The following is a 26,847-nucleotide window of genomic DNA, read 5'->3' on the forward strand; positions in this document are numbered from 1 at the left end:
ATCCACGCTTATTTAAGTTTCAGAAGTAACGTTATCCATGCTGTATGGTGAACTATGCCATCCAAGGTTCATAAACATCCTTTGAGAGTTCGTCGTAATGACATCTTTCTTTCTAAAAATGTACCTTATCTTCGAATGAGAAATGACATTAGCTTAAAGCAGCTTATTTTAGAACAAAAACCTTCAGCTGCGCTGATGTGAATGGGATGACATTTTCTGGCCCTTTTAAGTGTTTTGATCTCATAACCATGTTGATTTACAAATGTAACATTAATCCTCGTGTTGAAAAATTTGAAAAGAAAGTTTGCTGTTAAATGTAGCATTATAAGAAAAGAGACAGCGAGGCAAGACAAGGAACAAACAGTTTTATTGGACATTTACAATAATGTTTGGAGAAAAAGTTAATCCTGTTACGGTTTAAAATGATACAACTTGAGTTTTTAGTGTCCACAGAGTCTTATTAAGCTTTGCATAATGATACAAGTGAAAACTCCTACCATTCAAAAAATCTTGTTCTTCAGTCACACTTTTAAAAATAACAACATATTTACAAAGATGAAAGATGTATGGGGGGGGGGGGTTCACCTACACAACTGCCTCTATAATGAGACAAGCCTGCTCAACTCATGGAATTTAAAAAAAATGGTAAAGTGCACAGATCAGGAGGTTAACTGTGCTCCTCAGCGTCTGCTACGACGGGAGGGGGATGTTGACCTGAAAGAGAGGCGTGGACATGACATTAATACTGCACCAATCACACTTACCCACGCAGACTACAATATACAAACATGCACAAATCCCCCTGCCCCCCACCATACATACTGTACTCCCAGAGTACAAAACTGTTTATAATCTCCATAAAAACTAATGTTCTGCAGCCCCCCCCTCCCCTTGTGCTACCAAAGAGACTCTACTAAGACAACAGCGGGGATTGTTGAGACTTCATGTGACTTGTTAGAAATTCAGAAATGGTAAATTTGCATTTGATAGATAAGACATGAATCATTAAAACCCTTTATTGCAGCAGACTTGACTTTACAGTTAGGCAGAAGTGACTGCATCTGACAGTACATTTTCATAACATACAGTAAACAATTTGCCTTTTTAAAGCTATTGCAAATACGTTGATTAAAAAAGGACTCCAGAGAAATCACAATGAGACATACAATGAAAAACATACAGTAGGGAAAAATGAGAAAAAACGAATACTACCTTGATCGCGACTTAGACTTGTGTTTGCGGCTTGCCTTCTTACCAGACTTGTGAGATTTTTCCGTCGATCTTGAGCGACTACGTTTGGATTTTTTAGATTTCTTTTCCTTGCTAACTTCAGGGCTAGGGGATCTACTTGAGTCAGAATCGGAGCGCTTCTTGCTAGCTTTGGCGGAGCCCCTCTTGCTGGCTTTGCTATCCTGCCGGGAGTGCTTGTCACTCTGGGAGTCCGTGCATGAGTCACTCTCTCTCCTTTTCTTCGATTTGCCATTCTCCTCTGTAACTACAGAGCTTCCTTTTTCTTTCTCCTTCTCTTTGGCCTTTGGCTTTTCCTTCTTTTTATCTGACTCTTTCTCCCTATCCTTATCCTTCTTTTTCTTGTCTTTCTCATGGCTATGACTCCTTTCCCTCCTTCTCTCTCTGTCTTTGCTGGAAGCCTTCGGCTTGTTTTTGCTACTACGACTATGACTGCTGTCTCTGCCATCCCGGCTCCTTTTCCTCTCCTTATCCCTTTCTTTCTCCTTTTCCCTCTCTCTGCTGCGACTGCGGCTGTCTCTGGCCCTGGCTCTGGCCCGGTCTCGCTCTCTGGATCTGGATCTACTCCTGCGGCTCCTGCGCTCCCTGGAATCACTGCGATCTTTCCTGTGGCGGCCTGACCTCTCAGCGCTGCTGCGCCTCCTGTCCCTGCCCTTCTCACTGCGATGCCTGTGGGAGCTGTGGCTGCGGCTGCGCCTGCGGGCCTTGTGGGAGGACGAGCGGCTACGCCTCCTCTTTCTCCGTGGGGAGGAGGATCGCGATGAACTGCGGGACGATGCAGAGGAAGAAGAAGACGAGGAGGAGGAAGAACGACGGCTGCTGTGGCTGGAGGTGGAGCGGGAGCTGCTGCTGTGCCCGTTGGCCGGGGAATGGCTGCCGCCTCGCCCGGATCGCTCCTTCCCTCTGCCCGAGTGCTTGCTCTCGCTACCCTCCTTCTCACTACGGGACCTACGCCTCTCTACCAAGGGCTCCGCCTCCCTCTCATTTACTTCCTGTTTGTGTGGATTCTCTGGCTGGCCCTCATCATAATCCCCCTTTTCTCTGATCAATCTCTCCTTCACCATCTCTTCTGTAGAAACAAACAAAAGACTCATTAAAAAAAAATACACAAGGAACAACGTGACATCATGACTTCACGTTTATGCACACACGCCACTTTCCAAGTGGCGTGTGTGCATAAACGCTTTTCGGACGGTTGGGTTTAGGAAAACAATAACGGGGTTGGGTTTAGGAAAACAATAACGGGGTTGGGTTTAGGAAAAGAAGAAAGCGACGGTTGGGTTTAGGAAACGTGACCCGATCCCCGGTCTCCTGGGTGAAAGTCCTGTCTTTGACCCATCCACCCCCCCCCCCGACCAACCTCCCTACGCAGATTTTCGCCCTTTCATACTACTCGCTATGGCGTAAATTTAAATAAGAATGAATTAAAAATAAAGACACGCAATCGCAAGGTAATGTAAGTCAATGGAGACCAAACGGCGTTGATAAACATGCTAAAAAGCGAATATGCATCTTGATAACACACGCCAATAATGGCATATGAACTGGCAATACATACTACATTCATTCTCTGCATGTATTTGTTCATGTTTTATAAAGGGTTTAACCTGAGCCAGGCCATACAATGACAATAGCAATAATATCACATCAATACAGGGATAGTAATATACATCTGTTAAAAAGAAAAAAAATGTGATGTGTGTATATATGTATTTTAAACGCACTGCTATCGGATCGGTACTCTAGGCTAGGTATCAAACTTGGTATCGACTGTAGTTGAAATGACTTCCCAACTTTCACACTTATGGTTGTAATCTTGAGTGATGTTCAAGATGAGATCAAGTCAGCACTAACTTTGATCATTTAACTCCTGGTCACTGTGAGCATTTGCACGGATTTAAATATATATATTCCAGACAAGTATCAACATCTTCCTTTGTTGTTGGATTACTACTCCAACTTTAATGGAAACAGAAAAAGCCAATTCATATGCGTAACGTAAAAGTTGTAAAATATGCAAAAAGTTGGGGGGAAAAGTTCTTTTTTATTTTGTTCCTTGTCTAACATCGTGTCTTACCACGTGCAAGCAGAGCCTCCTGTGCTTGTTTGTCTTGCAGCTGCTGCGTCTCCCGCTCTTTGCGGCGGAAGGCGTCCTGCTTCTCTCGGATGCGGTGGCGCAACTCCTCATCATCGGTGTCGGAGGATTCAGACCCTCGCACACTGCGCTCATCCTCGTCCTCACTCTCATCTGAACCATAGTCACCAAGCCCACCTGCCACAACAGAACCCCCGGGTTGTTGAGTGTTGGTAAGGACGATGAGATATGTTCTCACAATCAGGTCTCACTTTTGAAAGCCCCCAATCCCAACCCAAAGTCCCAGCGAAAGGCACCTAATCCTGTACAACTTTAGATTTCACACTGAGAACCCCTTTAAAAACAAACTAATACATATAATCCCTCAAAGAAAAACTAGACATACTTTTGTATTCAAGAGCATGCTTCTATCATCCAAGTGCAAAACTAAAGCCAAATCCATCACTGCGATTCCCCTAATATTGGAAAGTGTATTTGGGTGTACAGGCGTGTACTAACAGCTTTTCCCATGTTCCTATACCCTGCCATTAATTTAAAAAAAGTAATTTCCTTCCCTCCCCCCCAGTGACAGAAAAAGGGATACTCACTGAGACCAGTCAGAGAAGCCAGTGCACTTGACTGTGCCAGCTGTTTTGCAGGAGCTTTGATTCACATCAACAACAGGAACAACATGTTAAAACACATTTTCTCAAAGGCAAGAGAGTCGCTAGAGAAGGGGGGGGGGGTCACAGGTAAAGCACTATTCACAAGAGCTGCCATTGGTAACAAGAGAAAAGAAATAACAAAACAAAAAAACAAAAAAAATGGAGAAAAGAGAGAGGGTTAAACAAAATTCTGCCACACAATCCAAGTCAAACAGTCGGACGGGAGGGAAAGAACCAATCTGTACTAATGCACATGTCACTTGAATGGAGGAAGTCACTTGTTATCTACAGGTGGAAGCTGGTCAGATTCAATGCTGATACTTTATTCACTCATATCGTACTGTCTTTCAGCAGGACCTTCAATACCACGTACCAGAAGAACACGTTTTCAAATACTGTTTGTAAAAAGCACTGCTCTGCTCTCTCTCCTCCTGATGCATTAGCAGAGAATGGTTGAATATATGCATATCAGATATACTCCCATGTTTGCCGCTCAATCACCCTAGCTTACAGGGCATCATTGAGTTTCATTTAAAGAGATTATTATGCACACATAAGAGATTCTCTTCAGATTTAAACACAATGTCTTGGGGACAAGCATAGATGATGTATGAACTGGAAAAGACAAGAGCAGACCTCGAGTGGCTCTCCGGTGAGTCTCTTTGGCCACATGCAGGATCTCTTCATTGGTGACCTCGAGAAGGATCTCTGTCAGTAGGGTTTTTGTGATGATCATCTAAAGAGGGTACATATGAATTTCATTATTTTCAATTAACCATCTCCGTCTCCATGCAGAAAAGATCTGAATGGTCAAACTGACCAGCTGGAACTCCTTTTCCTCCTCCGTCATTTCAGGTTCACTGTCCTCTGCAGGAGGCGATGGGCTCCGACCAGAAAATTCTTTCTTGATAGAGGCCTTTTCTTCGTTGTCGTCATTCTCCTCATCATCACTGTCCTGATGCATACAGAAGCATATTTATGTTTATTAAACAAGCGCCAAAGTGTGCATCATTTGTGAAGGCAATCGCTGCTACAGTCCTGATTATAGTACCGGAAAAAACGGTTCATGCCCCTGGATGTTCTTTCATCATACAACACACACAGACACACACACACACACACACACACACACACACACACACACACACACACACACACACACACACACACACACACACACACACACACACACACACACACACACACACACACACACACACACACACACTTAAAAAAAGGTAACAATTACTGTCAAGAACAAAAACTGAGTTGCTTACAAATTTACTCTTGCGGGGCATACGTGGCCCATCACCTCCCTCGTCGGCCTCGTGCTCTTTGCCATCATCTTTGGCCATTTTTGCACGCTCCTTCTCCATTCGTTCTCGCTCCAGCTTCTTCTGCTTTTCTCTGTCCATCTTTTCGAGCCCCTCCCGGATCCATGCAGGTAGTGTGCGCCTTTTTACTGCATCTGAAGGTGAAATACCAGGTCAAAGTAAGTTATCCAAATACTGCCATGTTGTTAAGACTGCACAAACCGCTTTTGTAATCTAATATGAGAATATTTGCCAATTTATTTTCTACCGAGTGACTCTAATGTTATAAGTACTATCACTTCAGAGATAAAAGGGTGTGGTAATGTTACCGTCGGTTACGACTTTCACATACGATAGTGCAAACAGGTAAGGGATGACAACTAATACATAATGGCAAAATAATCTAAACAGAACTTAATAAACAGTAATGTACGTCTAGTCTGGCATGCCTAGGTGCGAGTCAATTTTCATACTCTGTCATAAGATTAGGAGCATTATTTTATGTTGCATAAATAATAATAAAATAAAGAGAAGTCACCTGCTTTGAGGTGAACAAATACACTCACCTAGCAGGGCTGGGGCCTCCTGTTTGACAGGGAGCTGGATAGGGGATCTGGGCCGCTCTCTGAAGCCGGGTGGTCTGGTATCTCGTCTGCTCTGAGGAGGACCCTGCCAGTATGGGGAGTGGAAGCTTGCGGGTGTGGGGGCAAAGGATGAGGCAGCTCCATGCTGTGGAGAGACAGCACAAACTGAAAATTAAAAAGAGAGTTCAAAGTACAGAAGGTCCTCTGTTAACTGTGTGTGGGGTTGTTGTTGCCTTTCCCCAGATTAAGTTAGCTGACATTCATCCATCACTCCTGACTGGGTTAGAATGTTTGTTTGGTTTTTTTTTTCTTTTATTAAAGAAAAGAAGAAGAAAAAATGCTAATAAATAATAAACAAACCATGCTGGATCCTCAAAAAGCCAACACTTTCCTCTGCACCTCATCAAGAAAGATAGCTGATAGCTCTAGATGCTGGGACCCGGCACAGTTTCTATGGATTGTTCCTTCTTGTGTTACTTGGTTGTCACACTAAAACCCAAACGGTTCAACAGTTTCTACTGTAGCATCTGCATACCTGATAATCAAACTGGTTCATGGCCATGGGGGCCATGGCGTAGCTGTCGGGCTGTGCCCCATACCCATGGCTGTTCTGGGGGTAAACCCCGTGGTGGGCTTCAGAGTTGAACTCCACGCTGTCCTGGCTGTTGCTGTCCTCGCTGGGGTTCACCACATCCATCGGTCCGGACCCTGGGGGGATCCAGGGCTGGTCAGGGGGTGGAGGAGGAGGAGGGGGTGGAGGAGGAGGGGGCTGGCCATGCATTCCCCATTCTGTTAATAACAACATCATTGATGTGAAGCAATGTGTACACCTTATGTTTTTTTTCTTCTCAGTGTCTACTCAAGAGGGATTTGGTTGGTATCCAGTAGGGCTGAACGATTTGAGGAAAATATGCTGTAACAGTATTACTTGTGATAAATAAACAGATATTAAAGTGTACTCAGCTCTGCATTTCTGCCGCTTTCAGTATTCTGAAACAAAATTGCTTGTTGAATTTAAAACAAATGAAAGAAAATCGTTTCCAACATTGTATTGAACAAGTTGAACATTGAATTGGATGTAAAAGGAACCACTAAAAAAAGAATAATAGTTACAGTAGCTAAAAACTGTTTTCTACTGTTTTTTTCTTTCAATTAGCATAAAGAATCTCTGTGAGTGTCGGTTACGTTATGTCGCAGCCTTTTCGCGAGGGGATTATTGCGCCAGTTGATATTGACGATAAAAAAACGATATATGGGCACCCGTATAGCTCAGTTGGTAGAGCGGGCGGCCATATATAGATTTTAGTCCTCGAAGCAGCGGGCCCGGGTTCAACTCCGACCTGCGGCCCTTTGCTGCATGTCATTCCCCACTCTCTCTCCCCTTTCATGTCTTCAGCTGTCCTGTCAAAACAAAGGCTGAAAATGCCCCAAAAAAATAATCTAAAAAAATAAAAATAAAATAGATATATTGTGCAGCCCTAGTATCCAGCACAAATACACATGAGAGATCACATATCATGTCATAAATCACAATAATTGTCTTCAGTCTAATAAATAAGACTAAGTCTGTAGTGAACCATTTCCAGTACCAGAAAAAAACAAAGAGAACAGTGGAGAAAAATAACAATAAAATAGAGAAACTTCCTAAGATTTAAAGGGTTAGAATTGTACCTGGCTGCCACATTCTGCCGAATGCTGGGTCACCCTGGAAGGCGCCGTGGTTGCCCTGTCCAACTGGCTCAAGGCCTGGGATGCCCTGGCCATTAGGCTGAATGTTCTGCTGCTCTGGTCCTGTCGACTCCTTCTGGGCTATCCATGCTTGTGCCAGAGCAGCCCAGTCTACTTGACCTGCACGCACCCAGAAAATACACCCAAAGAGAAGCTCTTACAGATACTAGTGAAACTAGTGAATCAAGGCTGCTTGAGCAGTGGGAAGATGTGCAAAGATGCCCTGCAGAGGCACATTTCATTTGATGAAAAAATGCGTTCATGGTGCATGTGCATCACTCACTGACCTGGATCTTGCTGGTGCTGGAAAGACTGCATCCACTGCTGCTGGCTCAGAGGCCACTGCGGCCAGGGCTGTCCTCCCTGGTCCCACATCGCTCTCCTCTGGATTCACACCTGGAATATCCAGGCCGGCAAGATTTAGATTTTCACCATCAGCATCTCTTTTGCTAACACGGAGAGAGCTGCTGCAGTTTATGCGCTATAACATTACACCCGAGTCTCCTCTAACGTTAATGGCCAGAAATGAACGAGCTTTAGCTTCGATTTATGTGCTAACGTTACGTTACATCTAACGTTAGCTGACCCGGCTAGCTGTATTTAGAGACTCCCGTTAGCTGGAAACCATTTCCCCAGTTAGCTAATGATGGAAACAAACGCTATGTAGCTAATAAACGGGAACTTACTATGTCATTACTGACGCATGATTCTGGAATACATTTGGAGCCGGAGAAATCCCAGCATCTAAAGCTGCCTGTGGTCATGCGACTGTGAGCTAACGTTAAGGGAGCCCACCCGAGCTAACGTGAGCTAAGCTAAAAAATTAATTAAAGCTAAAAGATCGTAGCACCATGTTCTAACCGGGTGAACAAATATGCCGTTGCATTTAAATTAAATTCCACGCTGGCGGGAACGTGTGAAGGAAATATCAGCGTCGTGCTTGGAGTAACATAATCCCCACCTTTTCCAGACAGTTTCTCCTCAGCGCTGCGGCTCCAAATCAAAATGGCTGCACCAACTACTCGGAAAGGAAGTGTGAAACGAGGCGCTGCTGCTGCCTTCACAGGCGCTCGGTAATATCACCACTCAGCCGAGGCGTTTATTTGGTTATTATTTTGTGACGCTGCCTGCCTCTTAAAGCAGATGGGGGGTGTATAGTTGCACGTTCCTAAAATGGAAAGGGCAAGAGGTTCTCTAGCATCTAGTCTCCGACTCTGTACGTGAGTGCCTTTGAGTCTAAAACACCTAGACCACCGATCGATGTGTTCATTTTTGGGACTGTGACTTTTTTTTTTCTTCTCCTTTTAAGCCACTCAATTTTTGGTCATACGTGGATCTCTGTTGAAATGTCACTTGTAGCATGTTAGGAAAATAAATGCAGAGTTAATCCTCGATGTTGCATGCACGAGTTAGAGCAAAACAAATTTATTTAACAAAGTTATTAAACCTACAAATAGTCAGCACATTAATTAATCAATCAATCAATCAATAGGCCTATATGTTTAATGTGATTACGTTATTAATCAATTCATAATCAGATGTATTGCCAAAGTTTAACGTTACAGTTGTTGCAAGGGATTTGCCTTGGTGTATTTGGTGCATACAATAAACACATCAAAAAGAGAATAAACAATAAACCAAAGCCTACTGCTAACAGTCAAGCCTAGGCCTATACAACATAAATACAGAATAGACACAATAAAAGTAGTATATGTAAATAGACACTATAACAACAATGTACAATAGGCCTACCTATTTTAGAAAGGAAAAAAGGAAGGATGTACTAGGTACTGTCAGGGCACGCCCTCATACTCTGCTTCTGACTGGCTAGTAGTCCTTACCTAGGGTACTGTCAGGGCACGCCCTCATACTCTGCTTCTGACTGGCTAGTAGTCCTTACCTAGGGACTGTCAGGGCACGCCCTCATACTCTGCTTCTGACTGGCTAGTAGTCCTTACCTAGCTACTGAGCATGTGCGACTCCCAACAAAGATGGTACAGAAGTGAGATGTTTCTCTCTGTAGCTAAAACAGAGAGCTCAACACACAGGGTGAAAAGAGGAGCTGCAGCAATGTGCAGTACAACAAAAATATGGTGTTTTTTTTAAAGTTAAACCATGCAAACCTATTCTGATATAACCTCTAAATACAATTATGAACCTGAAAATGAGCATAATATGAGCACTTTAACGCAGCCTCCTGTTTATGTCCGGAGTGGGGGGGATCGGACATAATCAATTTGCATAGCTTTCCCCCTAAAACGTGTCAGCTGGTGTCATCATTGGTTTAGTGCATTCGCCCATTATTGTAGCTAGTCTTGTTTGAGGGAATTATGTAGCTAACCGAGTTTTACTCTTCACTATCGCTTCTTCCTTCTGAAGTATAGGAGCTTAGGAGCAGCACGTAAAGGCAGCATAGATCCATTCAGATGCTAATGAGGTTAATGATAATGAGCACAATACTGAATAATTTAAAACGTGTATGACAGTCACTCAGATGATCGATGTAATTATCTATCATCTAAACATGATGTGGTCAATATCAGTTGCATGTCTGGGCACCTGGGTAGCTCACCTGGTAGAACAGGCGCCCATGTGCAGAGGATCAGTCCTCGACGCAGCAGCTCAGGGTTCGAGTCTGACCTGTGGCCATTTTCTGCATGTCTTCCCCCTCTTTATCCCCCCTTTCCTGTCTACAGCTGTCCTGTCTATTAAAGGCTAAAATGCCCAAAAAATTATCTTAAAAGAAAAAATTGCATGCCTGTCTGCTTATACCTCCTTAATATGATCTATTAAAACTAAACTGTAGATTTGGGCCTTTTTACAAACACACAGACCCACATGAGTATTCAGCCGGCATTCTTGTCCATTACCATTAGAGCTCAGAGTTATACTTTTTAAGTGATCTACACTGTAACAATGGTAGGCCGATATTGTCAAAACTGTTATGACAAAAAAACAATTTTTTTGTGATTAGTTTCATCACACTGACATACGTCAAGTATTATATGTATTACCACTGAGGCTACTACTAAGCTACTACTTAAAGAGCACCTTTGTCAAAGTTCTACAAGATGTAGAGGAAGCGAGACATTGGCACCAGATTCTTATTTATTAGTCATCATCTGATTGCTGACAAATATAATAAACTATTTTAGTGTTGGTCTCTTGCAACAGGACTTTGCAGTAGGTTGCAGTGCCAAACAGCATTCAGCATTTGGCCTCTAAATGTGTACTGTAATCCCATCTTGTCTACAACATGATTAAAAAAGAGCTTAATGATGTCATATTACATTTTTGGTAACAGTAAAACAAAGAGTTCATTCTAGAATGAAGGATGTATCTTGTTTAAAGATCTGTATACAAATAAAGCAATGTGTAGTTGATTGACTTGATAAACTGTGAGGATGCCTGATCTTAAAAACAGAAGTTGAGAAGAATGATTTGAATGCCCTTTTCTGACGACAAAAAACAGGGACAAGTTTAGTGGGTTGAGTACTTCCCCATACAGAGTTACAGTAGTGTATGTAAGCATAAACCATAGAATAAAAGCATGGCAACCTCTGTGTTTATCATGGAATGGAATTTTCCAAGATCTCAACACTTTTTGCAATTTTGGTTTGAAGCCAGAAGGCTGCTTATCTCACCAGAGGCCATCCCTCCTCAGTTTCAGTGAGTAATATTTGACACGCATTTATTCTCAGTACCACTGTTGTGTTAAAAGTCCCTAAAGAGAGGCCACCTGATCACACCTGAGACAGGGACCGTAAAATCAAACAGCCTTGCATGGGAAGGAACAGCCCCGTTCAGATGCAATCAATCACCCACTTAGAGGCTATATATACAGCCCTCCTCCCTAGCTTTGTTCACTCCAACCTTGCCCAGTGAATTTGGCCCACCCATGAGAGAGAGACATCATGGCTTTCAAACAAGAAAAGTGGCAGTTGGCCAAGGCCCCACCCCCACCCTCCACCTTGCCCCCCCTTCTCTCCTCCTCAACAGCATTTAAAGCTAGACACAGAAATGGCACATACTAAGGAAAGCTCATTGTGGGACTGGCTCTAGTGGCTGTGCACCAAGGCTGAATTTCGGGAGACTTCAGATACAGTATTAGGGGACCACTAAGGCCTATATAAAAGACAAGAGACTTAAGATACAGTATTAGGGGACCACTAAGGTCCATATAAAAGAGACTTCAGATACAGTATTAGGGGACCACTAAGGTCTATATAAAAGAGACTTCAGATACAGTATTAGGGGACCACTAAGGTCTATATAAAAGAGACTTCAGATACAGTATTAGGGGACCACTAAGGCCCATATAAAAGAGACTTCAGATACAGTATTAGGGGACCACTAAGGTCCTATAAAAAGAGACTTCAGATACAGTATTAGGGGACCACTAAGGTCTATATAAAAGAGACTTCAGATACAGTATTAGGGGACCACTAAGGTCTATATAAAAGAGACTTCAGATACAGTATTAGGGGACCACTAAGGTCTTTATAAAAGAGACTTCAGATACAGTATTAGGGGACCACTAAGATCTATATAAAAGAGACTTCAGATACAGTATCAGGGGACCACTAAGGTCTATATAAAAGCAGCATGTCATGGGACCTTTAAAGAAGTCTGATGAGTGGATTCAGCTGCTTCTTCAGTTGGCAGCAAAAACATCCATCACTGCTTCCTGCCTGAAGACGACACCGAGGGAATGACATTCAAAATGAGTTTTAAGGTGTGGCTGTAGGTCATTGTCGCCAGTTCAAGTCCCTGTGTGGACTGAGTACGGAGTGGGGACTGGTGGCTGGAGAGATGCCAGTTCCCCTTTTTGGCACTGCCAAGTTGAGCAAGGCACCGAACCCCCCAACTGCTGTCCTCCCTCCATTAGTGCATGTATAGGATCTGGGTGTGTTTGTGTATTTCAGGCACTGAGTGAAAAAGTGTCTTAATGTTGTCAGTTTAATTTGTCTGTTTTGACATTACACCATGATGCAAGAGTTATGTGTTGCATACTGTATATTTTACATATACTGCCTGTTTCAATAGTGCATCTGGAGGTGTATTAAAAGTTCTTATTTTGGTAAAAACAAAAACAAGGACTGGACAGAAGACTTGAACAACAAACAGTTGGAGATGGTAGATGCTACAATTCTAAAATCTCATACAGGACTTCATAATACATTGTTTGAAATGGGTATAAATAGAAGAGCAGATCATACATGGTGACCAAGTACAGGTTGGGGTGGAACCCACATTGAGCAGGTGGATGTTACTCTTTGGTGCACACCAAAACCGTGGACGTGCATTAAAGCCAAGCATTTAACTGGAATTAAGATGAACCCACTGGGGCCAAAATGAGCTGCAGACCCTTATTCCTTATTGGGGTCTTCGTGGGGCCCACAGGACGGTTTCTGGTAATCCAGCCATTTAACTTATGTGCTGGTATTTCCTACAACATGTCTATATCAGTAGAGGGCAGCATACGCTAAGCAGGCATTGGTTGCCTGGATCAATTTCAATAGCAATGATTATCACAGTAAAAAAAAGCCAACAATGAAATACAAATACAGTACTGATGTCCGGTCGCTCTGTAGCTCTTACTGGGTCCCCATTTTCCTAAAACATGTCTGAAATATATTTAACACATCCTGTTTTAGGAAAGAAAGGGTTATGTGCAGGTGTTGTTCAGTGCTATGTCAGTGTTAATAAAAGTGATGTATATGCACTGTGAGGAGCAAAGCCTGAGGCGTGTGTAGATGCTTTCATGAGAAAATGTGTTGACTGGGTTATGGATTAACGCAGGATACGTGTGGTATTAACCTAGGTGACACAGTGACAATGGCGTGCATGGTGACAACAGGAACATGTAACCTCCACTGCTGGTAGATAGGAAGACAGTAATGAGCATTCCAGCGTTAGTTTCTTACATCTGCCTCACACAGGGGGAGGGTGTCTTTCATTAAGTGAGATTAAATCACATCTAATGCTTCAGCAGCATGTCCCCGAGCCAAAAGCCCCCCCCCCCCGCCTCCCGCTTTAAAAATAGACAAATGCATTTCAGAAAAGATTTGCCGTTTTTGTTGGTGGCGGCTTGACAACCTGTTTTAATGTTCCAGCAGCATGACTCGGGTGTCACAGCGTGTGGGAACAAGAGGACGTGCAAAGCGATGTTTTTGGACGTTGCCCTTTTCCTGATTCCACACCCACCTCCTCTTCACCAGCTCGCGACATGTTCTGAAGCAGTGCTGCTTTGCTCCCGTCAGGGCCGATCACCGGTGAAGATGGGTTGAGTGTGGCATCCTTGGATCCACAGCGACAGCCCACAGCGATGCTGGACAACATCTCGCTGAGAGTAACAACAGGACGACATCAAGTCCAAAGCAGAAACAGTAAAAACCCTTCCCCCCCCTCGTGCTGTTGCACAAGGCTAACGCATCGAGAGAAAGATGAGCCTTGTAGAATATTCAGTTCATAAATTAGTTTTATTTTGATACAGTTTGTAGGTATACTCATTTCAATGTTTTCTCTTTTTTTTATAAATGAAATTAAATGATTTTCTGGAAACAAAAAGCCGTCTTGAACATTAAACCCTGCACGCCTTAAGCACCATGATTTTGTGTTGTTTCTAGTATGTACAATTACATATACTCATTATTTTTCCTTACAGTAACTTCTACTGTACATAAATACGGTCTGTCACAAATATCCCTCTTTGCATTTGACTATGCATATGTTTTTTTTTCATTTCACCATGCACCGGTTTCCTAAACCTGAAGCATAAGCACTGAATTTGTCCTCGTTTGAAAATAAAAATAATCAACCTCTAGATTCTGATGCACTTGTCCAACCCTTTCCCTTCTACTGTTGTGGCAAATGGCCCAACAACCAAGAACAATGTTTTCATCTAAAATATTTTCATAGAAAAAGATGAACAGCTCATTTGACAGACATTTCAAGAATAGGCAATACATTCATTGGAACATTAACCCATGCACATTACAGCAAAGACGGTTTTCTTCTAGTCCGGCTTAAAGCCTCGAGTTTGCTTCTTTGTTATAGTACTGTTTTGGTCAACCTTACTGATCGTATAAGGGATATTCACAGCGCTGACTTTTTGTTGAACATCTTAATGGGTTTGTGAGTGCGCCTACACAGTTGCAGTAGAGCTGAAATACAACAAAAGGCAGACATGGTGCTTTGTTAGTCTGATAAACATCGAGTAGGTTTGTTTGTGCAACAACACTCGAGAACCATACTGACGGCCTTGAAAGAACAAATGTTAAAGAAACTGTAAGTAAACTCCTCGTGTGTTTGGTTGGGATTTTCTGCTCTGACTTGCAGTTGCAAAACTTGTCTTTGGCAAATGTAATTCACTGATAGTCTTACATTTTTACATTCTGATGTAAAAAATAAAATAAAAATATGTTCAAAGGAGGCTGTAACATAACTGTTGTGCTGTTCTTTAAAGGTGCTATGTGTAACAATTTAAACCACTATGTCAATGTAAACTACAATTAGCTGAGATAGCTTGGTTATCATCAGTAACATAAATAAAGAGGGCAAAGGCTGAGGCAATTACCAGCCACTATTTAACACCATTGGTGCACTGCTGTATTATTAGTGCTTGAGTTTCTCAAATGAACGCCCATATTTCCCATAAACTCTGTCACGAATGATATTGCTACTTGTCCTCATGCATCAATCTCTTTACTGAAAAGAACAAACATGTCTGAATTCATTTTTCTCTTGGCATTTCTTACCATCTATAATCTGCCATTGCCAGAAACAATCAAGCACACATCGGAACAAATCTGAGCCAGTGCCACACAATGAAAAATATTCTGTGTAGAATGCAGACAGAGGAGCCAATCTTCATGAGGGTTTACGTTAATTACACTGACTATAATACTAACTCATTTTATTGTGGTAATGCTTTTACGATGTGAAAATGATACACATAGCACCTAAAATCTACATTCTCCTGTCACTCACTCATTCACTCACTCATACATGTGTGTATGTGTACATACATACACACTTGACATCAACTTGTCAGTGCTGAGCGCAGTTTAGCATGCAATAACTCTGCTTACTTCCTGTAGTTACTGTAGAAAACTCCTTCATGCAGATACCTCAGGCATGTCATCGTGACAGACATTAAACTTAAAACAGCTCAGGTTCAGTTACACTATTTTCTCCCGAACTCTTCTTAAAGGGTAGGATTTTTAAAACATGAATTATCAGAAAATAATAACTTTAACATCTGATGTTCATCTTTTATATCTAAGATATTCAGAGGTGCCAATTTTATTTGAGAATTTGTATGCAAACGATAGTTATTCCTCTAGTAAGAAAAGTGAGCGTACAGGGAAGTCTTTCCCTTTTCTTCCCCCCACTTAGTAACAGATAGAGCATGAGGAGTAGTACAGGCATGTATCAAAAACAATAGGAAGCAAAACGGAGATCTAGAGAAAAAAATATGTCTGCTAGACACATTACAGCAGCTCCTCGTAGAAGAGCAGGTATGCCTGAGAGTTGAGTACCCTTGACTCTGGTACCATCTGAACAGTGGTATCACTGATGTACACCCACTGGCCCTGGAAGCTGCTGCCGGCATCCCTGGCACCTGAACACACACACACACACACACACACACACACACACACACACACACACACACACACACACACACACACACACACACACACACACACACACACACACACACACACACACACAGACACAGAAATAAGCTGCTATGTGGTTTTGTATTTGTCTTGTGGCCGTGACGTCATTAAAGATACATTTAAAAAAAAAAGGCACTAACTCTTTGGTAGTGGTCTTCTGTTATTTTTTTAAGTCTGACTAAAGGCCAGTGTGGGTAAACAATCTTGTTCAGTGTACAGATATGTGGAGAAGCGCCCCTTTTACCCTAGACGGGTTGTAACATTGGTCTATAGACAAGTATGATTGCGTGTGTTTCAAAGGTGTCAGTCATGAGCGTCCAGATTTGTCTCTCAACATGTTTGTTATAAAATACAAACAGCCATGTGGGAAGCGACATGTGACTTCCTGTCCATAAACTAGTTTAGCGTTTGTAAAATTCATTTAGAAGTCATTTAGATTTCCTAAATAGCTAATAGGCTAATAAGCTTATATAAATGTTCGTCCCTTATCTTGATATTATAATAAAACTATAATGATGCAAATCTGTGCACTTCATTACTAAATTAGGTAAATACAAACAGAGTGATTTGGCTAAGATACTGCACTGGCTGTACTCGTACTTTCTGAGCATGTATCTCGAGCACTTTATACAGTGGGGTTTGCATAGTACAAAACTATTAATTTGCATAAGTTTGGAGTACCATGGTTACATAGACCCGCAACGAGCTCCTGGAATACCGCCATGGAGTTCCTTCAGTGTATTTACCGGAGGAGATATGGAGGCACTATTGCCGTGGCAGGAGAATGGGTGTGAAAGTCAGAGAGAAGTTAGAGAAGGAAAGAACAATTAAACCTTTTCTTTCCATCGATCATTACGGGGAAGGTAAAGTCCCTCGCCAACAAGATGGATGAAACAACGACTGTGAAGGTCTGGTCCGAGGACACTGAGGAAACCCTCCAGAGTGTTTCCATGTCCAGATTGGGAACTGCTCCTGGAGGACTATGGGGATGCTATTGAGGGTCTCTCTCATTGCATAACGGACTCCATTTCTCTGAGGACACCACTGTCCCATCCAAAAAGGTTCACTGCTTCCCCAATAACAAACCCTGGATTAACAATTAGATGAAAAGCCTTCTCAACAAAAAGAAGAGGGCCTTCAATGCGAAGGCTGTCAAAAGAATTTAAAGAGAAAACTGAGAGGCCAAGAACAGCTACAAGGAGAAGATTGAGGGACTGTTTCCGCACCCTCGTGTTTGAGAGGGTCCGCACAGACCCCTATGTTGACGTATGTGTGGAGCCCATAATTTGGGACGGACTGTACCCATAGCAAGCGTGCCAACTGTGCATGCTCCATCTCTTGTTCGGTACTCCAGTCCAGTTAAGGGATAAGCTTCTAGGGATTCAACTGCACCCCGACACTGCATTGTGGAGTATAGACTACCTCACTGGTCGGCATCACTATGTCGGAGTGGATGGTTATGCCTCTGAAGTTCTGATTAGCAACACTGGTGCACCTCTGGTGCCATTCCTATTCACATTCTACACTTCTGGCCTTCCAGTTCTTCTTCCCATTATGTTAATATGTTACATTGACTCTTGCATTATATTATATTATATTAAGACAAACGCAACATAATCATACCATATATTAGTCTGGTCTAAACTGTTGACATAGACTTGTTAACTGCTGCTATTACTCACACAACTGTCACTTTACTATGTCATTTTTTCTTCAAATACTTTTTTATATATATTATATATAATATATAAAAAAAATATTTTATAAATTAAAGCTGCGAGCAGTGATGGACGGGCCCTCGCGGTTCGGCGCGCGTCGGTGTTACCGGCGGACTCCGCTCCTTGCGACCGTACATTTGCGCGGCACTCAGACACTGCAAATTGTCACCAATGAAAAGGGAACTCCCCGCCGAGTTCAACGATACCTCACACAAGACTCTACGTCATACGGTTCATTAGCTGTGAAAAGGGGCGTGGCTAATGCATAGGGGGCGGGACAATATTTTTATATATATATATATATATTATATATAATATATAAAAAAAATATTTTATAAATTAAAGCTGCGAGCAGTGATGGACGGGCCCTCGCGCTTTGGCGCGCGTCGGTGTTACCGGCGGACTCCGCTCCTTGCGACCGTACATTTGCGCGGGGGGGTCAAACCATCACCAATGAAGAAAGAAGTCTATGCTGAGTTCAATGACACCTCACACGAACTTTACTCTGATTCAATTTTAAAGGGGTGTGACGGTTTAGGTGGGTATATTATAAAAGGGCTATCACATGTAGACCACACATTCTAAGTTTCATGTAAATCGGATGATGTTTGTCATATAAGGCGCATTTCCTGTAGCCAGGGGCGCTATGACCAAAAGTCAATTTTGGCCTGTAGGTGTCCTCAGGCCTGGACCCTTGTCCATCGTGGAGAAATTCCGGGCGAACACGACAATGTACACTTAAGTTACAACAACTTCTTTGTTCATCGCTAAACACTCAAAATGGCCGCCACGCCGCCCACACCGTCTGGCGAAGGAAAGTTTTTCTTTTAACTTTTCATTGTTAAGGTGTTGGGATGGTACAGACCAAGTTTGAAGTCCATCGGATGAAATCTCTAGGAGGAGTTCGTTAAAAGTATAGCACCTTGACTTTTGAGGCCTACTTCCTGTTGCCACTAGGGGCGCTATGACTTTAAGTAAATATCGGCCTTTATTTGTCCTCAGGGTTGGACTCTTATGAATCCTGAAAAGTTTCAAGGTAATCGGACAACGTACACTCGAAGTTACACCCACTTCCTGTTCGGTAAACGCGACAAAATGGCCGCCCGCGCGCACGCCCTATGACGAAAAGTTTTTCTTTTAACAACTTTTCATCTTTAACATCTTAAGATGGCACAGACCGAGTTTGAAGTTGATCGGATGAAATCTCTAGGAGGAGTTCGTTAAAGTACGACATGTGGAAATGGCCAAAATCGCACTAATTTCGAACTTTGAGATCAAAATGGCGGACTTCCTGTTGGGTTTAGGGTATGGCTGTAATGACGTTTCTTGTACATCTTGATATGTTACATATGTGTACCAAGTTTCGTGAGTCTACGTTAAACGCACTGCAGGGGCTCAATTTTCTTAACTTTCTAGGGGGCGCTAGCGAGCCATTTTTGTGCGCCTATTCCCGAAACCCTTAAAATACGTAAATTTTCACCAGACTTGATGCGACCGCCAAATTTGGTGAGTTTTTGAATATATTAAGCCCCTCAAAAAGCAAATTCATTTGACGGGAAAATAATAATAATAGAAGAATAATAATTCCTTCAGTTTCAATAGGGCCTTCGCCGCTGTCGGCGTTCGGGCCCTAATTAAAGCTGCGAGCAGCGATGGACGGGCCCTCGCGCCTCGGCGCGCCTCGGGGTTACCGGCGGACGGCGCTCCTTGCGACCGTGCATTTGCGCGGCACTCAGACGGCGCAAACCGTCACCAATGAAAAGGGAACTCCCCGCCGAGTTCAACGATACCTCACACAAGACTCTACGTCATACGGTTCATTAGCTGTGAAAGGGGGCGTGGCTAAAGCATAGGTGGCGGGTCCAACCATCACCAATTAAAAATGAAGCCTCTGCTGAGATGAATGATACCTCACACAAGACTCTACCTTAAATGGGTCAGCATGTATGAAAGGGGCGTGAGGGTGTGGTGTTTTTTAAAGGGGCGTGGCCTGAGTAAGTGGGCGTGGTCATATTATAGGGGCCGGCTCAGTATCACATGTAGACCACACATTCTGAGTTTCATGCAAATCGGATGATGTTTGTCATATAAGGCAGATTTCCTGATGCCAGCGGGGGGCGCTACGACCAAAAGTCAATTTTGGCCTGTAGGCGTACACTCAAGTTACAACAACTTCTTTGTTCATCGCTAAACACACAAAATGGCCGCCCCGCCACGGCCACGCCCTATGACGAAAAGTTTTTCTTTTAACAACTTTTCATCTTTAACATCTTAAGATGGCACAGACCGAGTTTGAAGTTGATCGGATGAAATCTCTAGGAGGAGTTCGTTAAAGTACGACATGTGGAAATGGCCAAAATCACACTAATTTCGAACTTTGAAATCAAAATGGCGGACTTCCTGTTGGGTTTAGGGTATGGCTCTAATGAAGTTTTTTGTACATCTTGACATGTTACATATGTGTACCAAGTTTCGTGAGTCTACGTTAAACGCATTGCAGGGGCTTAATTTTCTTAACTTTCTAGGGGGCGCTAGCAAGCCATTTTTGTGCGCCTAGTCCCGAAACCCTTAAAATACGTAAATTTTCACCAGACTTGATGCAACCGCCAAATTTGGTGAGTTTTTGAATATGTTAAGCCCCTCAAAAAGCCAATTCATTTGACGGGAAAATAATAATAATAGAAGAATAATAATTCCTTCAGTTTCAATAGGGCCTTCGCCGCTGTCGGCGCTCGGGCCCTAATAATTCCTTCAGTTTCAATAGGGCCGCCGCTGTCGGCGCTCGGGCCCTAATTAAAGCTGCGAGCAGCGATGGACGGGCCCTCGCGCCTCGGTGCGCGTTGGGGTTACCGGAGGACGCCGCTCCTTGCGACCGTGCATTCGCGCGGCGCTCAGACGCCTCAAACCGTCACCAATGAAAAGGGAACTCCCCGCAGAGTTCAACGATACCTTCACACAAGACTCTACGTCACACGGTTCATTAGCTGTGAAAATGGGCGTGGCTAAAGCATAGGGGGCGGGTCAAACCATCACCAATTAAAAAGGAAGTCTGTGGTGAGTTCAATGATACCTCACATAAGACTCTACCTTAAATGGGTCAGCATGTATGAAAGGGGGCGTGGCTTGAACATAGGGGGCGGGCCAAACAATAACCAATGAAGAAGGATGTCTCTGCTAAGTTCAATGATACTTCACACAAGACTCTATATTAAACGGGTCATTAGTTATAAAAGGGGGCGTGGCCTAAACATAGGGACGGGCCAAACCATCACCAATGAAGAAATAAGTCTCTGCTGAGTTCAATGATACCTCACACAAGGGTATACCTTAAAAAGTTCAAATTGTATGAAAGGGGGCGGGGCTTAAGCATAGGGGGCGGGTCAAACCATGACCAATCAAAAACGAAGTCTCTGCTGAGTTCAATGACACCTCACACGAGACACTACCTTAAACGGTTCAAATGTTATGAAAGGGGGCGTGGCCTGAGTAATTGGGCGTGGTCATATTATAGGGGGCATCGGGAAGATACGACATCGTACACTCAAGTTACAACAACTTCTTTGTTCATCGCTAAACACTCAAAATGTCCACCACGCCACGCCCACACCGTCTGACGAAAAGTTATTCTTTTAATAACTAGCAAGCTATTTTTGTGCGCCTATTCCCGAAACCCTTAAAATACGTAAATTTTCAACAGACTTGATGCGACCGCCAAATTTGGTGAGTTTTTGAATATGTTAAGGCCCTCAAAAAGCCAATTCATTTGACAGGAAAAAGAAAGAAAGAAAGAAAAATAATTCCTTCAGTTTCAATAGGGCCTTCACCGACAGTCGGCGCTCGGGCCCTAATTAAAGCTGCGAGCAGCGATGGACGGGCCCTCGCGCCTCGGCGCGCGTCGGGGTTACCAGCTGACGCTGCTCCTTGCGACGCCGCAAATTGTCACCAATGAAAAGGGAACTCCTCGCCGAGTTCAACGATACCTCACACAAGACTCTACGTCATACGGTTCATTAGCTGTGAAAAGGGGCGTGGCTAATGCATAGGGGGCGGGACAAACCATCACCAATGAAGAAGGAAGTCTCTGCTGAGTTCAATGATACCTCACACAAGACTCTACCTTAGATGGGTCAGCATTTATTAAAGGGGGCGTGGCGCAAACATAGGGGGGGCGCACAAACACCACATGAAGAGGAAGTCTCTGCTGAGTTCATTGATACCTCACACAAGGGTATACCTTAAAAAGTTCAAATTTTATGAAAGAGGGCGGGGCTTAAGCATAGGGGGCGGGTCAAACCATGACCAATTAAAAACGAAGTCTCTGCTGAGTTCAATGACACCTCACACAAGACTCTACCTTAAACGGTTCAAATGTTATATTTCTCACGATGGACAAGGGTCCAGGCCTGAGGACACCTACAGGCCAAAATTGACTTTTGGTCATAGCGCCCCCCGCTGGCAACAGGAAATCTGCCTTATATGACAAACATCATCCGATTTGCATGAAACTCAGAAGGTGTGGTCTACGTGTGATACTGAGCCGCCCCCTATAATATGGCCACGCCCACTTACTCAGGCCACACCCCTTTCATAACATTTGAACCGTTTAAGGTAGAGTCTTGTGTGAGGTGTCATTGAACTCAGCAGAGAGTTCCTTCTTTATTGGTGATGGTTTGGCCCGCCCCCTATGCATAAGCCACGCCCCCTTTCATAACATTTGAACCGTTTAAGGTATACCCTTGTGTGAGGTATCATTGAACTCAGCAGAGACTTCCTTCTTCATTGGTGATGGTTTGGTCCGCCCCCTATGTTCAAGCCACGCCCCCTTTTATTACTAATGGCCCGATTGATGTAAACACTTGTGTGAGGTATCATTGAACTCAGCAGAGGCTTCATTTTTAATTGGTGATGGTTGGACCCGCCCCCTATGCTTTAGCCACGCACCCTTTCACAGCTAATGAATCGTATGACGTAGAGTCTTGTGTGAGGTGTCATTGAACTCAGCAGAGAGTTCCTTCTTTATTGGTGATGGTTTGGCCCGCCCCCTATGTTGAAGCCACGCCCTTTTTAATAAATGCTGACCCATCTAAGGTAGAGGCTTGTGTGAGGTGTCATTGAACTCAGCAGAGAGTTCCTTCTTTATTGGTGATGGTTTGACCAGCCCCCTATGCATTAGCCACGCCCCTTTTCACAGCTAATCAACCGTATGACGTAGAGTCTTGTGTGAGGTATCGTTGAACTCGGCGGGGAGTTCCCTTTTCATTGGTGACAATTTGCAGCGTCTGAGTGCCGCGCAAATGCACGGTCGCAAGGAGCGGAGTCCGCCGGTAACCCCGACGCGCACAGAGGCGCGAGGGCCCGTCCATCGCTGCTCGCAGCTTTAATTATTATTATTTTTCCGAGTCCTCCGTTGCGTTTTTGAGGGGCTTAGCATGCACCAAAACTCACAAAAATTTGATAACATGTCACAACTGGTGAAAATTGCAAAGTACTGTAGTAATTGGGCTTGGGCGTTGCCAGGGGGCTCCATAGCGCCCCCTAACGTGCGCCTTAATTCCAACAAAAGTAATAAGTTAATATACCAACTTTTGAGAGAACATAGGTCTCATCTTGAACTCCATCGTGCTATTTTTAGAAAAAATTACAAAAATTCTAAAATTTCTGAAATATTGGTTTTCGTGAAAAAAAAATCATTTTACAAACACATGTTTGAGGACTTTAGGATGCACGAAAACTCTCAAACTCTCAAACTTTTGCAACCATGTGCAGAATATTAAACTCTTTCATCTGCATACACATTTAGGCTTGGGAGTGGTACGGTTGCTCTATAGCGCCCCCTAATTGGTTTTAGTACCTGGGCACATTTATGACGCCCTCATTATATACGAAAACTCACAAAAATTAGCACTCACATAAAGACCTGGGAGCTTTGCATGACTGTACAGCGATTTGGGCCATACCTGTAAGCGGGCTCCATAGCGCCCCCTAATGCGTGGAAGGCCTTAACTTGGACATAGTTGCTCCGATCTTCACCAGACTTAATACACATATTGCTCTAATCATTGCAGTCATATTTCCCATTTACCTTCATTAGCTCTGTCTAAACAGGAAGTTGCCTTATCGTGGCAACAATTATTCGGGTTACCGCAAAACTTGACAAGGTTGTTCCTCATGGCCAGATTAGCATCTGTGCCAAACCTGGCGGCAATCTGCCATTAGATGGCGCTGTTGCGATTTTTTTAAATTAGTCAGCAAAATATTGATATATGGGAAAAATACTCTGTCTAACTACTCCTGGGGCGTGAGTCCGATCGGCACGAAAACTTGCATATAGACTCGGAGGACCCTCGTGACAAAAAGTTATCAAAAGAATATTGATAGCTAAGTCAATGCGCAAGTTACAGAGGACCAACTTCCTGTAGGTGGGTGTCGAAACAAGAACGGTTGTATCTTGCACACGGCTATTCCGATGGACACAAAACTTAAGACAGTTGTTCCTCATATGCCAATGAGGCTGTGTGCCAAATATGGTGTCAATCGGCCTTTAGATGGCACTGTTTTCATTTTTTTTATTAATTAGCAAATTCGCTTTATGCGAAACCTCCTTTTATTAACTCCTCGTAGAGCGTGAGTCCCATCTGCACAAAAATTTACGCGTAGACTCTGTGGACCCTCCTGACAAAAAGTTATCAAAAGAATTTTGATAGCTAACACAATGCGCAAGTTACAGAGGACCAACTTCCTGAAGGTGGCTGTCGAAACAGGAAGTTGCGTATCTTACCAAGACTTATTCCGATTGCCACCCAAAATGACACAGTTGTTCCGCATAGGGGCTTGAGCATCCATGCCAAATTTAGAGTGAATGGGCCATTAGATGGCGCTGTTAGAATTTCTTTTATTAATTATTCACATTGCGATATATGGGAAACATACTTTGTCTAACTCCTCCTGGGCCGTGAGTCCAATCTGCACGAAAACTTGGATATAGACAGGGTGGACCCTCCTGACTAAAAGTTATCAAAAGAATTTTGATAGCTACAACAATGTGCAAGTTATGGAGGAACAACTTCCTGTAGGTCGGTGTCGAAACATGGTTCTATCTTGGCAAAAGTTATTCCGATTTACATGAAACTTAGGATGTGTGGTCTACATGTGATGTTGCATTTGCCAGTACCCCCCGGGGCAAGAAGCGAGGGCCCGTCATCGCTGCTTGCAGCTTTAATTATTTTTCCGATTCCTTTGTTGCATTTTTGAGGGGGTTAGTATGCACAAAAACTCACAAAAATTTGCACACATGTCACAACTGGTGAAAATTGCAAAGTACTGTAGTGATTGGGCTTGGGCGTTGCCAGGGGGCTCCATAGCGCCCCCTAACGTGTGCCTTAAATTAGACAAAAGTAATAAGTTAATATACCAACTTTTGAGGGAACATAGATCTCATCTTGAAGTCTATGGTGCTATTTTTAGAAAAAATTACAAAATTCTAATTTTTATAACAATTGTTTGTACGACTTTAACCGAAAACTCTCAAACTTTTGCAGCCATGTGCAGAATATTAAACTCTTTCATCTGAATTCACATTTAGGCTTGGGAGTGGTACGGTTGCTCTATAGCGCCCCCTAATTGGTTTTAGCCCTTGGGCACATTTATGACGGCCTCAATATATACGAAAACTCACAAAAACTGGCGCACACATAAACTCCTGGGAGCTTTGCATGACTGTACAGCGATTTGGGCCATACCTCTAAGCGGGCTCCATAGCGCCCCCTAAGGCGTAGAAGGCCTTAACATGGACATAGTTGCTCCGATCATCACCAGATTTAATACACATATTGCTCTAATAATTGTGGACATATTTCCCATTTACCTTCATTAGCTCCGCCCAACCGGAAGGCTGCCAGTTTTAATTATGCATTTTTCAGGTGTTTTACATTCTTTCGAACTCATCCTAGGCCGTGATTTCAATCTTCTTGAATCTTTGCAGGTAGTATCTGTTGACCCTCATGACGAAAAGTTATCCAGAGAATTTTGATAGTTGAAAAAATGCGCAATTTATAGCAACTTCCTGTCTAAACAGTGGCAACAATTATTTGCATTGCCCCGAAACTTGACAAGGTTGTTCCTCATGGCCGGTTTAGCATCTGTGCCAAAGTTAGTGGCAATCGGCCATTAGATGGCGCTGTTTTAATTTCTTTTTATTAATCAGCGAAATATTGATATATGGGAAGCCTACTTTGTCTAACTACTCCTGGGACGTGAGTCTGATCAGCACGAAAACTTGCAAGTAGACACGGAGGACCTTCATGAAAAAAACTTATCAAAAGAATATTGATAGCTAACACAGTGCACAGGTTAAGGAGGACCAACTTCCTGTAGGTGTGTGTGGAAACAGAAACGGTTGTATCTTGTCAACGGCTATTCCAATGGACACAAAACTTAGTGCAGTTGTTCCTCATGTGCTACTGAGGCTGTGTGCCAAATATGGTGATAATCGGTCTTTAGATGGCGCTGTTGTCATTTTTTTAATTAATTTAGCAAATTTGCTTTATGTGAAACCTACTTTTTTTAACTCCTCCTAGAGCATGAGTCCCATCTGCACAAAAAATTTACACATAGACTCAGTGGACCCACGTGACAAAAAGTTATCAAAAGATTTTTGATAGCTAACACAAGGCGCAAGTTACAGAGCACCAACTTCCTGTAGGGGGCTGTTGAAACAGGAAGTTGCGTATCTTACCAAGATTTATTCCAATTGACACTAAACATGACACAGATGTTCCGCATAGGGGCATGAGCATCCATGCCAAAGTTATAGTGAATCGGCCATTAGATG

General features: G+C 43.2%; 2 protein-coding genes across 5 annotated transcripts in view; both read right to left on the minus strand.

The window, feature by feature from the left end:
- Positions 1-350: 350 nt before the first annotated feature.
- On the minus strand, positions 351-8,698 carry pnisr (PNN-interacting serine/arginine-rich protein). Its single transcript, XM_039805966.1, has 12 exons — positions 8,574-8,698; positions 7,900-8,008; positions 7,556-7,732; positions 6,420-6,673; positions 5,867-6,029; positions 5,265-5,455; positions 4,808-4,942; positions 4,624-4,723; positions 3,931-3,984; positions 3,326-3,520; positions 1,213-2,317; positions 351-714 (listed from the first exon to the last, which is right to left on the minus strand). The coding sequence occupies exons 2-12, from the start codon at positions 7,985-7,987 to the stop codon at positions 681-683; spliced, it is 2,496 nt and encodes an 831-aa protein (XP_039661900.1). The 5' UTR covers positions 7,988-8,008; positions 8,574-8,698; the 3' UTR covers positions 351-680.
- Positions 8,699-14,075: 5,377 nt separating this feature from the next.
- usp45 (ubiquitin specific peptidase 45) overlaps positions 14,076-26,847 on the minus strand; it is a 90,860-nt gene continuing 78,088 nt past the window's right edge. For all 4 annotated transcript variants that reach the window (XM_039805969.1, XM_039805970.1, XM_039805967.1 and 1 more), the window contains exon 18: positions 14,076-16,238. In XM_039805969.1, coding sequence (XP_039661903.1) covers positions 16,108-16,238 — 131 coding nt within the window. In that variant the 3' untranslated portion in view covers positions 14,076-16,107. The remainder of the gene's footprint in view (positions 16,239-26,847) is intronic.

Source organism: Perca fluviatilis, chromosome 7, assembly GCF_010015445.1.
Source record: "Perca fluviatilis chromosome 7, GENO_Pfluv_1.0, whole genome shotgun sequence".
Lineage (NCBI taxonomy): Eukaryota > Metazoa > Chordata > Actinopteri > Perciformes > Percidae > Perca > Perca fluviatilis.

What these genes read in the sequence shown, in the direction of transcription:
- pnisr (XM_039805966.1), bottom strand. Translation starts at nt 7,987, where the DNA reads ATGTGGGACCAGGGAGGACAGCCCTGGCCGCAGTGGCCTCTGAGCCAG. An exon ending in CCAGCACCAGCAAGATCCAG is followed by an intron (nt 7,733 to 7,899) that starts GTCAGTGAGTGA and finishes GGGTGCGTGCAG; the next exon opens with GTCAAGTAGACTGGGCTGCT. An exon ending in GGAGGCCCCAGCCCTGCTAG is followed by an intron (nt 5,456 to 5,866) that starts GTGAGTGTATTT and finishes TTTCACCTTCAG; the next exon opens with ATGCAGTAAAAAGGCGCACA.